Source organism: Drosophila innubila, assembly GCF_004354385.1.
Source record: "Drosophila innubila isolate TH190305 chromosome 3R unlocalized genomic scaffold, UK_Dinn_1.0 2_E_3R, whole genome shotgun sequence".
Classification (NCBI taxonomy): Eukaryota; Metazoa; Arthropoda; class Insecta; order Diptera; family Drosophilidae; genus Drosophila; species Drosophila innubila.
The window spans coordinates 29290724-29304700 of NW_022995380.1; the positions used below are offsets into that span (position 1 = coordinate 29290724).

At 34.8% G+C, this 13977-nt stretch overlaps 1 protein-coding gene across 2 annotated transcripts; it reads right to left on the reverse strand.

Moving 5' to 3' along the window:
* Positions 1-1187: 1187 nt before the first annotated feature.
* Positions 1188-3590, reverse strand: LOC117790965 (alpha-N-acetylgalactosaminidase-like). Of its 2 annotated transcripts, none has more exons than XM_034630587.1 (6): positions 3225-3590; positions 2677-3157; positions 2037-2198; positions 1762-1974; positions 1428-1592; positions 1188-1373 (listed from the first exon to the last, which is right to left on the reverse strand). In XM_034630587.1, exons 2-6 carry the CDS (start codon positions 2995-2997, stop codon positions 1257-1259), a joined length of 978 nt encoding a protein of 325 aa, XP_034486478.1. In that variant the 5' UTR covers positions 2998-3157; positions 3225-3590; the 3' UTR covers positions 1188-1256. The 2 variants fall into 2 exon arrangements, with proteins under 2 accessions (XP_034486478.1, XP_034486476.1); XM_034630585.1 differs by having other exon boundaries at positions 2677-3173.
* Between the last annotated feature and the right edge of the window lie 10387 nt (positions 3591-13977).

Here is a 13977-nt window from a genome sequence, read left to right on the forward strand (position 1 = left end):
TATAATTTGAAAAAGCCTCACATAAAGAAACCTTTGGACATTTTGACTAAATGTCATCATGGAAATATTATAACAAACAAATATATGAGAGTGCCACGTGCATTTATTAGGCTACTGTCAACATTAATATTTGTGAAAATGTATTGACCAAATTTGATCAAGGGATGAACCTAACAATTGAACTGAGGATATTCAATTTAGGCATCCCAGCGAGCACACAAAAGCCAGGAGGACAACAAACTGAGAGGAGGGAAAAGTGACAGCCCACCTGCTCCTTGAGATGGCTGAAAGCTGAGCGACATTATCCTCTAATAAATATTGATTTCGGGGTAATAAAAGAACATGACAGAAGCCAACAGAATTCTCGATGGTCTTAACGCCGCTGTCGTACATCGGTCACACGGTCTGAGGAGAAACTGGAGGAGAAGTTGAAGGAGAAGCTGACAGAGAAGTTGGAGCAGGAGTTGATGTTCCTCTCGAGGAGTGCTTGCGAATACCAAAATTTATGGATTAACTAAAGCGCGCACACACGTGCCAAGAGCAAAAGAAAGAAGACAAACGAAAAAAAAAAAAGAATGTATCCGTATAACAAAATAAATCGATGTAAATTATTTGCAACAAAGCTGGAAATTATTCAAAATTAAATATAACTACCGTGTTCAAATTATGCAAATTTGTTCTCATTTTCAGCGCTGAGCGCAGAGTTCACCTTTTTGGCTGTTGTCCTTCTTGTTGCTAGTCATTTTTCTACACGTGCAACCGCAAGGGGCAAGGGGAATCACCGGTGAGCAGGGGGAGGGAGGGAGGCAACTCGTACGAGGACAAGGCGAGAATTTCATGCGAGTGGGGGAAACAGAAAGTAGAAGGTGGAAGGCCGTCTCATGGAGATAAATATGGAAATGTCATGTTTACAAGTTCTGGCAATAAAAGCCACCCATGAAGCATATAAAATGCAAATGATTCTCTCGAAATTTGCTCTAGTCCAAATGCCACTCACAGATGCCAAAATGGTATTTCCCAGCAAATTGCAAGAATTTCCCCCGAAGAGAAAATGTCCCAGACAGACTGCTAAGAGAGCAATGAAGAAGTGAAAGTACTTAACACTGAGATGCTCTGTACACGGGACGTATACTTGATGCAAGCCATTTTAATATGCATTCATTTTAAATAATTTATATAAATAAATATCAATTATATATGCTACATTTACTAAAATAGATTTTGATAATATTTTCTTTTTTTTAAATTATTTTTCATTAATAAAAATCTTCTGCTGTGAATTTATAAAAGCTGACTCCTTGTGGATTGATTCGAGTTTTAAATTTATCCTTTGGCTTATACAATCCCAAATAGTTACTTATATTAAACAGATCCTAAAACATTTGCAAAAATTAAAAGGTTCTTAAGTATTTTGTTAATGCACTTACATTAACCGAGTAACCCATAGCATTCTTAAGACCCAAGTGTTCCAGGAGAGCTTCAAATGTCTGTGGGCACAAGGGGCAGGGGGGATTTTGTCCATGAAGCACAAATGCCACGGCATAGGAGTGAAGGCCCTCGTTATTAATGGGCATAATGGGTCGTAGCCAGACCTAAATTGTGAGGTGAAGGATATTAATATTAATATTTTATAAAATTTAAATTAATATTTAAGGACAAATAAAATTTTTTTTAATTGATTTAAAATTTTTATCAAATGATTTAAAAATTGTTAACTAAATAAAAAGTAAATATATTAAGTTACGATCCACAATTTCTCACCTGTACATTTCCGGAAGTGAGTGCTAATTCGCCCGGAATGCCAAGCACATCCTGATCCACTTGGATTATATCTCGATTCTGTAATAATGCCTTAATTTCAGGACGCACAGTCTCCAAATCATTGGTCATTATTAGAGGAGCTGCCATTACCGCCCACATGGCCAGTTGAAGACGACTTGCCTCATAGCTCAGCATAAAGTTGCCAAGCACCAACTGAAGATGCAACAAATGTTAACGAAATCTATTTAAAAATTATAAATCTGTAGATATCACACCATATCTGGATCATTCCAATGCCCAGGGCCGCCATTCTTGACCAATGTATTTTGGTTTTTAAAATAATTGTACATGATGCGAATCACAGATAGATGAGAATCCTCAACATCCTCCGTAAATCTCCAGAGATTGCAGTGGGTTTTGATAAGCTCGTAGTTGGGCTCAAATTTGAGATTACAGATGGGAGATAAATACAAAAAAATATAGACTTGAAAATTATTTGTAATTAAATAGTAAATGTTCAATAAAAATTCAATCAAATAAAACTAATAAATTAGTAACGAAATAAAATAGTAAATATTAAAGAAAAACTTCCAAATAAATAAAACAAACAGAAATAAAAGTTTTGAGATTATAAATTTAAGTAAAATAAAATTAATAAATAAAATATTCAAGCGCGACTAATAACGTAAATATATTTCTATTATTTAGCCGCTTTTTTGCCAACATTGTTCACTTATTTCAAACAATAAAATTTTATAATTATTTGGCGGCTATTTTGATTTTGCATAAAAATGGGAAGATTCAATTGTATTATTTTTCTGTCCATTTTTTCCATACCTTTCTTACAGTCATAACTGTGTCAAGTCTTAACCTATCTTAAGTGAAGGCAGACTTCTCAATGCAGGAACTACTCACCATCTTTTTGTAGAATGGCCAACTGCAGGAATAGACCATGGGTCGACCCGTTCTATTTAATGCCCTGCCAAATTGTGGATAGGCAGTATCCAAGTCCATGTGCTTGGCAAAGCAGCCATCCAGCTTAACATAGTCCACGCCCCAATTGGCAAAGGTCTCGGCATCGAGTGAGAAGTGTCCTTGGGCACCCGGTCCCACATCCATGCAAGTTCTCAGGCCAATATCGTGATAAAGACCAAACTTCAGGCCTCTTTCATGAATCTGTTGAAATGTGAATGAAATGCAAATGAAATAGGCAAGAAATTCCAACAGGACTTGCATAGTTTGAGAGTGCTTTAAGACCGCTGGGAAAACGTTTTCGATCGGCAACTAGTTTTCGCGTAATTGCATTCCGTTCTTGTTCCATCCAACAGTCATCGATTATGAGATACTCGTAGCCAAGTGACGCATATCCCTCAGATACCAAGAGATCCGCAGTACGCTTAAACAGAGACTCACTGTAAACGGGCTAGAAAAGTCCAAATGTGCTTTAACTTTTACACTTTTACCTGATGCAATCCCTGGGGAATTTTGCACAATCCGTCACGCAACGAAATCTTTCATACGGCATCCAGCCCATAGGTGGCGTCCTCGCCAATCCATTTTCAAGTCCATCAACACACCAAAAACTGCAGCAAGTCAAAATCGCCAGCAGCAGCAAAAAACTGCAGTCGTTAGATGCCATTTGAAGACTAGTTTTTCGTTCTGTCTGAAATGCTGCCATTCCCTAAAGTGACCAATTGCTGTATTTACTTCCACGGCTCCCCAAAATCCCCGTTGTGCCCCCTCTTAAAGCGAAACGGCGATCAGAACTAATTTGATTGCCTCAAGTGTTTCCCTGACGAATTGTGTGAGAGTTTTCCCTGTTGCTGTACAGTGATAACTTTAATTTAATGAACATTGTCTAAAATACTATAAAATTAACAGATTGGCTTACTGTGTTTTGTTAGTTGTTAAGAAATTAATATTATTATAATTATTAGGATCATCATCAAATAAATATTCTACATGGAAATCTGATAGTATTGATGGACTTATGATAGATGTAAATAAGTCTTAGAAGAGTAAATTAAGGACAACAATTAAGAGATAAGAGTATAAAGAGATGAAACTGGAAAATCTTAAACACACTTTTATTGAATTGAAAATCCTGGAGAGTGGACCTAATTAAAATTTATAATGAAATTAATTTAAACTCTTACTTTATCTGCATAAAATATAATAAGAAAATGTTTATCAAATTAAATTTTTTAATCCCAAAATAACTATTATTTTTTATGTCTGTTATAAAAGTTTAAAATAAAATACATAATTTAAAAATATCTGACTTTTTTTTTTTTTTTAAATTACAGAAATATGAGAACTAACTTTTAGTTCTTAAATATAAATTGTAATGAATATGTTATATCAAATATTTAAAATACAAAAGTTACTTTAAAATTTGTTATATTTTAATTATTATAATCGTGTTGTTTCTGGTATAAATATTCAGTGTAAGGAATTACATGTCCATGCATTGCATAATAATTATTTTTGTTTTAAAGTTGCTATTGTGAATGAAGCATTTTAATTGCTTGTTAGGCTGATTGTCATTATAATAACTTGAAGAAGCTCTTCAAAATAATACTCGTACTATGAAAGTGCTGGGATCCTAGGCTTTAGCTCTGGCTTTTACTCTGACTCTCAGTCTGACTTTCACTCTGACTCTGACTCTCACTCTGGCGTTGTCCGTTGCAAGTTCGTCAAAAGTTTACTCTGAAACGCGCCTCTCACGGATCCAAACTTCTGAGTGCAGTGCTTGGAATAATTTAACAGCTTGCCGCCTATTTGGGGTGCTTGCTTGTAGGGATGTTGGGGGTTAAGGGGGTTGAAGCTGAAGGCCATGCGGGCTTTAGGGGGGGGACTCTTCAGCTCTCTCAAGCGACGTTTTAGTTTGTGTCTGTGTGTGTGTGCTCATAATTCAGAAGTGTTGGAAACGTTTTGCGGAAAACTCAAAGAGCACTTGAGTGATGAGTTTTATAAGTTAGCTGAAATTTGCAGGCTCCCAGGCGAAACTGTGTGTTGCACAAAGAAAAAATAACCTGAAAGCATCAAAGGCTTATGAAAAGAATTAAAAGTAAAGGAGCTCGAACTAAGAAAATTAAACCAATTAACTGATGGCAAGTGAAAACGAAACTGAGAACATGAACTAAATGAGATTTTACTGATAAAATTGTGGTACGATATAAAAGATACGATATAGGTTAGAGTAAGTAAAAATTACAGATTTGTGAAAATCCGCATAGACTGCAGGACACAGATGCATACAGTACGTCAAGTCATTATGTTGACTAAGAAAATAATGTTTGTATACATTTTCTTTGTTTTCTTCTTTTTTAAGCATTAGCTTGAAAAGTATAGGTTTAATATTTTAAGAAATACAAATATATTAAATATAAAATAAATACAAATATAGATAAATAAATTTAAATATATTAAAAAAAAAAACAGAAACGTAATTTTTTTTTTTTGGCTTAAACAAGTTCTTGACAAACTGCATTTTGTACAGCAAAAAATAATTGTTTTTAATTTAATTAATTATTTTTTTATAGTGGCTTATAGTTCATTGAACCATTTTATGAATATAAATAATGAGATCTATAAAATTAAATTATAAAATTAAGATAACTAATTTTTTATTTATGTATTTTATGTATTGTAAAAAAGGTTTTGTTTTATTTATTTTTTTCTTATTTTTAATAGTTTTGTTTTGTTTTTTAAGCAAGTTACTGAATAGAAATAATGAGTTGGGATTGGATTAACATTTAAAAAAAAATAAATAAATCATTAATTTTAGTTTGTGCAAACAATTACATGACATACTATAGCATGTGAGTACGTAGACGTACTACGTATGTGTGTTTAAGTGTGTCTACTAACTAATTCTAGGAGGGAACTAAATAAACAAACTGCCGGCACGTTATGCCAATTAAAGGGATCCCTCAGCGGACTTGAATGCTAATGCCGAATTTATGCAAATTAGATGATTTGTAATATGCTGCGACTGCTCGAGTTACTCGAGTAAAACTCGCACAGCTCGGAAATGCAGATGTTGACTGCCTGATGTTGACATCCTGGCCAAGCCACGCCCCCTTTCGACTTGCCGACTTGCCGACTTGGCCGTCTCACCAAACCCAGCGTATTCCCTCTCTTCATTTACTTCCGTCTTGTCTTGGCTAATTAGTTAGAAGGAAGTTCGCTTGTTGGTTTAACTTCACTTACTCGTTCTCTCCCCATTACAACAATTTCAAAATTGGCCAAGTGCGCTAACTGCAAGCGTAGAAAACGTTCCCTTGTTCCCCTGTTCCCTTGATTCTCTGATTCTTGGCCAACTAATTAATTTGTACTTTTGCTGCTTGCCAATCTCCCTTCTGTCATCCCCTCTCGTTTGCTGTGGCACGTGTGCGTTGTAGTTTTCTTTGTTAATGCCTCAAATATGTTAACAAGATACTTTACAATATGCCATAAAAAAGGCAAAAAGCCAAAAGCCGGGCCGGAATACAAACTGGCAAAAGTCAGCGGAATTCTGCGTTCTGTTTACATAGGTTTTTCACCTATTCTCTGCTCTCTCCACGCTACCCTCTCTCCATTTGTCTATCCCGTATCTTTCCGGTACCAAAAAGGCTGACAACACACACATGTGTTGCACCCACATCCAGATACAGATACACTCATAAAAAACAATGTTTCTTAAATCAAAATATTAGTCTAAAGCTAGAAAACTTATCTTGGTTTTGAGAATATTTTAAATAAGACCAAGTTTTAATAATTAGAATAATTGTTTATAAGATTAAAGCCAACAACTAAAAAATAGGGAAGTTCTTTTAATTTTTAAGATTTTATTATTTTAAATTTGATTCAAATACATTTTTCTCTAGCTTTGAAATTTTATAATCATTCCTTTCCTATATTATTATATTTTTCTTGGAAAGCGTGGGACTCAAACCAATACGCTTTGGGATCATTTAAGATTTCAGATAAAATATGATATAATGATAATTTCTTAACAATTATATTTTATTTTAATTTTATAAAAACAACTGAAAAAGTTCAATTTTCTTAGTATTAGAAGTAGCAGTAATAAAATGGTGGAATTTTTAGAGCAAAATATTTAATATGCATGTTTTTGATTTTAGACTTTGCCCTTTTTCTCAGTGTACACACACTGACAGATACATTTGTACCCTGATGACTGAGTGCGTGCCTACTCAGATGTGTTGTAAAATTATGCATTAGTTTTATGTCATTTTGTGGCATATTAAAATCTCCTTAATTACGAAATGTAATCAACAAAGGTTCGCTGCACACTTTTCCTCCTACTTTGCTTTTGCTTTTGCTTTTGGCTTTCGTTTCAGTTTTTGCTTTCGGCTCTTTTGGATTACACAATGTTTGGTTGTTCTTGTTGTTGTGCTGTTTACATTTGTTGTTGTTGTTTTTCCGCTCGAGTCGTGTACGTGACAAACGGCAAGAGGCAAGAAAAGTCTGAGTAAACGAAATCGTAGTCCAACATTTTTCACTTGGCCTAATGTTTGTTTGCGCCAAAGCCAAATATGTTTCATATATGTATATAAATATGTATGTGAGTATGTACCAACGAGTACTCGTTGAGTCGAGATGAGTAGAAAAATACTCATCCATTAAATAAATGTGCACACGAGCCTCTGACTATGCACACACACATATGTTATTTAAATCTACACATATGTACATACCTGGTACAAGCATAATTTTAATATTACTGTACACCCATAAATATATTAAGATACCGAGCTGTTAGATTATTCAGAACTCAGCACAAATTCATTTTATTCGGGCCACAGCTTTGCCCTTATTTAAATCAACATTTTTCATATCAAATTTCTAAAATTGTAGTCGCTGTTAGATTACCATAGAAAAATGATTACAAACAATTCTAAAAATACCAAAATTGAACGAAAAAAATTGGAACATCAAACTGAGTAACTTGCAGATTGCAAATTTATTATACGAAAAATTGGTAAAAGTTTAACTACCAAATTAATTTTAGAAAAAAGACTAATTGCGAAATTTTAGTAAAAGAAAATGTACATTAAAAAAACACAATTACACCCATTTATGCTAATTTTTAATGAAATTATCAAAAGCCGAAAATCAAAAATATTTTATTATTAAAAGCTGCTAACTCTTCCTTTTATTAATTTCTATTATCATGATTAATAGTAGTAAAATCGAATAAATAAAACGGGTTTTAAAGCTGTTTTAAGTTCTTAAGCGTCTCAATCGCCTAAAAGTATACACTAATTATATAATTTATGGGCTTAAAGCTCAAATTTATCTATATCTGGGTCGGGGTCTAATCCATAATCATTTTCTTAAAATATAACGTATAGGATATCATTTAGTTCATCATTACTTCTTTCACTTATTCAGGCGTTAAACATTGTGTATACAAGTATATTGAAAAGTAATCAAACATTCATCGCTAGTGAACAAATATTCATCAATGAATTTAGTTTGCATTGTGTTTCTTTTATTGGCTGTAATTATGTATATTTTTTTATAGGATTAAAAAAGTTGCACATTTCGAGCACTTAATTGCAAACTAAGTAAGTTGCAATCGCAGTAATCAGTATGAATAATAAGAGAAGCATTCACAATTCGATTTACATGTGATTGAATTATCAACAGAGGAATAAATATAAACAAAAACAAAAACAATCACAATAATTGAGTGATTGATAATTACTTATTATTGACTCAGCTCTCACTCTCTTATACACTCTCCATCTCTCTCTTTCTTTGTGTTACGACAATTGCAATTAGCCAAGTCGAAAGAGAGACGTATAATAAAGAGTACGAGTATGAGTACGAGTACTTGTACATATTCGCATTAATCCGAATCCATTCATAAATTACTCGCATCCCCTTTTTATCCCTAACGGCGTTGTCGTGCAATCGTCCTCGTTTATGGTCCTTTAATTGCCTCGAATTGTCTGCGCTAAGTACATTTCGCTGTTATCAGTGCCATTAATAAGCAGCCAGCACAATATGCCGACTTTAAAATACGAAAAAAAATCAAGAAAATCAAGAAAATAAAGAAAATGTTTACCAAGTGAGTTGAATGAAGTCAACGCTAAAAAGTGCATTATTTATACAATTATGTGTGAAGATAATACCCCTTTTATGATGCCAAATCCACGGTTCCCAGCTGGGTCGATACTGGGCTGGCACAGGTAAAACAGTGGGAGTGAAAAGGGATCTGCCAGTTGGCAGTTGCCTGTTGGCAGTCGGCAGCAACAAAAGCCTATTATTCTGCACGTAATAAACATAAAGTTGGCGCAATTTGTAACATAAATTTAAAGGGCTAACGTAAATCTTAGCGGCAATTATGTGTGTTTGGCGAACGCGGCGTATACGCAATGCGAACGCAACTCTCGCAGCTCTGCTCGCTGCTCGGGTTCATAACTCATGCGCTTCATTTCCATGCAACAATCGCAAACAGCAACAACAACAACAATTCAAGCATAGAAGGCACAGCCAGCGTAAGGAATTCAAATAGCCATAATTTATCACGTTGAGATTGCAGCTTCGCAGACGAGCAGCAGATGAGCAGAGGAGCAGAGTTGCCATTTCAAGGGTTCAAGGGTTGCCAAACCCTTTTGCAGTGGCATGCGAAAGGATTAGCAGGCACCGCTGTCAGAAAAAGGCACAAGACAGAAGACAGAAGGCACAAGGATGAGGATGAGGATGAGGCCAAAAGCAGCCAAAGGCGTTCGAACGTGCAACGTGTAATTAGGCATGCGACAAGACCGCGAGAGGCAACTGAACGGCGGGGGCAGAGGGGGCGACAGGGGCGACGGGGGCGTGACCGTGCTCGTGGGTGTCGGCTATATTGGGATTTATGATTTTCTTTTTAATCAGATTTAACTTAATGTCTGCGATAAAGGTAAAATAAATCGCGCAGATTTATTAGCGCTAATTAAGTCAAAGGTTTCACACTGCTGACTATGAATCGTAATTTAACCGCTCGATAATTTTTTACCTTTTTTTAGCATATTTAAACTAGCGATGGGTATGGTTAAAATACTATCGATATTAATATCGCATAGAAGAAACAATTAAATACTTTTTCATTGACCAAAAGTAATTGAAAATTAAAAATTAAATTATATTAGCAAGAGTGAATTTCAATTAAAAAATTAAAAAGTAAAGTTAAATCTGAAAAAATTTTAAACTATTTAACCCTTGAATACCCTTAAGTGCCTCAAAGCATTCATCTGTTTAATTACAATAACTAAAAAAGTAGTTCAGTTTTTAATAAAAACATATTTTTATACTGTTTCTTATAAATACCGCTAATCAATTGCAAATGCTTAAAATCTCTCAGAAGCTTTTAACGGTACCTTTTTTTTAAGTTGTACATGTCAAGTGATTTTTTCTGCGTTACATTTCATCTATTAAAATGTGAACTTTTTTTAAATTAATACAACTTGAAAAATAACCGACCAATTTAACTTATTCTTTTTTTCGTGAAATTATATATACAAAAATATATATAAATATAATGTACAATTTCATAGTATTTATAAGATGAATAATATTAATAAAATAAATTAATTTACAAGTATAACGAGCTAAATAAACTTAAAGGAACAATTGTAACAATGAAACTATTTAATTTATAAAAACTAGACTACGGTCGAAAAAACCAGACTGTGAGAGACTCGGTACTGATTCTTTAAATTTTCTTTTCTTGAACCGTAAGGATTTTTTTTGTTCTAATATTTTTTGTTTTGTTTAAACATTTTTATTATTCAGCAGATTTGTGTTCTTTTTTTTTTTGTTATTGCAAAAAGTTTGTAAAAAAAGGAAATACAACATTTTAAAATTCCAATAAATATTGTATTTTAGCAGGAATCTATTCAAATGTTAACGGTTCCCTTAATAAAGCCCTTACCTCCAATTCGGATGACTAGCTTTCGAAACCCGAAGGGGTTATTTTAAAATAATTGCTCTTAATATTCTATATGGCCACATTTTTATTCATTTATGTTAATTGATTCGAAGGCCTGTCACAGCTACTGGGCATCTGAAAGTCGAGCATTACGTTGTTATTTGCTTACGTAAATATTGTTTCAATATGGATATTAACATATTGATACGCATTCCAAATTCCAAGTATTATGAAACTTAAACGGCGATGATGATGCAGCTGGAAACTTTGCAGGATATTTATTTTGAAAAAGGCAGATCCTTGTGGTCGACATAAAGCGTTGACAACAAAGTGCAACCAACATCAAATCAACATCAGCATCCGGATGAAGAGCCAAAGGAGTGCAAACTCAAGAGCTTGAAGAGCAATTTCGCACAAATAACATTCGCAAAAAATATGATGAAGAACAAGTTGGACTTGGACTTGGTCTTCTGGTCCTGCGGTACTTTGGTTCGCTGGCTCGCTGGCTCGCTGGTCCTCTGGTTCCAAGGACACGGCACTCTAATCTCCGAGCGGGGCAATAAAAGGCATTTCGCAAACTTTGGCTTTGGCTTTGGTCTTAGTTCATATTTTATTTAGCCGCAGCATCCTTCAGCCCAAAACTTTGTCCTGTGCTCTGTGTACTGTGTATTCTGTATTCTGTTCTGAGTTCTGTCTTCTGTCTTCTGTGTTTTGTGCGTGGGCTGCAGCTGGAACTTCTTGGAATTTGTCTTGGCGTGCTTATTTTAATTTTTTTCTCATCTGGTTTTTTTTTGTTTTTTTTTTGGTGGCTCCTCGCTCATTTAAGTGTATCCAGTTGTCCCTTTGCTGCGTTTCTAGTGCCATAAAAACGAATAAAATGAGACAGGAACCGAAAGAGCAGAAAATGCAAATCATTGTTTCACGGTTCCTGCCTCCTCCCTCTCAACTGTCAGCCAGGACAACTGCTGAGGGCAGACTCTGACTATTTTTAGGAACAATTGTTTTGCGGCTTCAGTCAGTCCATGTCCATGTCCGAGTCCTTGTCCGTGTCCGTGTCCACAGCAACCTGTGATAATCGTCTTGTGGGCAGTTGAGCTGCTTCCTTCCTTCCTTTCTGCCACTTTTTCTTCCCATTTTTATTGCCATTTTCCCAACAGCTCTAGTACTCAGCCTTCTTGCTAAACATTTATCATTTGATTACAATTTGACGGTCAATGTGACTTTCCATCGAGTCCTGTCGGCAAGTAAAATTAAATGTTCTACTGTGCTCTTGATTGTGAATATCATTCTGTTGTTTCAGCTGGTTTGTTTACTTGCGGACAATGTTTTACTTATTTCTCCTCTCGACCAGCAATAAGGGAAATTTGCTTTTAAACCGTTTTGTGTACTTTCCACTTGATGGTAACCTAATGTTTATTATGAGCGAGTTGTCGCTCTTCCATTCATATTTCATAAGCTGGAAAATTAAATTACCTTCGCTTGTTTATTGGCCATAGCACGTTGTAAATATACAATTTGAAATAGCATAAAACGAGTGAGCACTGTACTGTCGGCAAGTGCATAATGGAATTAGAATAGTTTGCTTGTTTTATTTTAAAAATTCGACGACTCTTAAACAGAACTTAGATACAACATTACTTTAGAGAGAAAACCATGATATTAATATATTTATAATTTTCAAACAAAGTATGACAAAATGGAGAATTTTAAGAACTTTGAATATATGATGATCAATTTAATTAACTGTTTAATTTAAACAAAGTTTTTTTTTAAATAAATCCATGTCCAAATTTAAATTTCCAAATTAAAATAAAGATGTAGGATCAAATTGGAGGTAATAAAATGATTGAGACGACATACGACATTAAAGATGGATCGGATTTGACACAGTTTTAAGACGACAAAGTCTACACAAATGTGTATAAAAAATAGGAAATTTAAAAATATCTGATAAATAAAATAATCCATAATCTAAAATAAAGAAGTTTTTGGCTCAAATTCGAAAGCTCAACTATTTCCTCACTCTCCCAAACATAGTTTATAATACTCCCTCGCCTATATAATCGTCGCATGGGATATTTTTCAGCGTTTAAATTGTCTTCAGGCCATAAAGGTCTATTTTCGTTTTTTAATAATCTTTTTGGCAAACAGTTTGGCATTGGCAAAAGCCGTTTAACGCCACTGTAAACTAGAAGTACGCACAGATGTTGGCCTTCCTCTACAAGGACCTCTCTGTTCCACTTGTCGGCGATATTTCCACTTTGTTGGCCAAGTGGGGGTGGAGTTATTGAGGGAGGCGTCGGTTCCGCCTCATTGTTCTGGGCCAAAGCCAGATATTTGTACATAAAGTATGTAATGTGCTCAAAATGTTTGCCCAGCGGTGGTTTTATAGTATTTTTTTTTGTTGTTATCGTTTCCCTTGCATATCGTAAAATTCCAATATGACTTTCACTACTTAGGCGGTACTATAAAAGTATATACTCTCAAGGGTGTACATCAATTAGGCATTGTCCAAGTCTAGTCCCAAATGGATCCTATGTGCAACATGTCAGCTATCAAATTGGAATTGGGAAATGAAAAGAGCAGCCAAAAATAAACACGAACACGGGCTACAAATAAATCAGAATAACTTAACCCATATGCTACATAATCATATTTCATTATGTGTACAAAGTATATATATATATATATATATATACATTTATTCAAGTATGAGAATCTAGCAAAAATTATACAGTTGGCGAGCTCATTTGGGAAAAGATGTGCATAGACAGGATATGCGATTCAAGCACGAATAAAATTGATGAAGGTCAAACTCTGGTTGACTTTGCGGTGATAAATGAGCGGTCAACCTAGAGGAAAATACACCCATACACACACGGACACACACACCCATACACACCGATACACAAGTCGAATGAAAATGAAGATGGAGCATGAGTGTGAAGATTTCCCAACAAGCAAACTTATGCACCTATTTCCAAATGTTGTTGTTTGGTTTAGTGTGAATGTTGTTGTTGCTGTTGTTGTTGTTGTTGTTGTGTCTGGTATAAGCACCGCATACTTGAAGATATAAGCGTGCATGGAATACGTAAAGTATCTTCGAGATGCGCTCGAGTGCTTCTCTGGGTGAATGTGAGTTGAGGCACTGTGAGATTGGCATAAATACTTCCAGTCGGTCCTCCTTTTTGCCCCTCTGGTCTGGATTCTCCTGCTACCACTGCTATGTTCTCAATGTGGTCCGGCAACCAAAATATTAGCAAATCTCATTTACGAGTGTTTGGGAAATT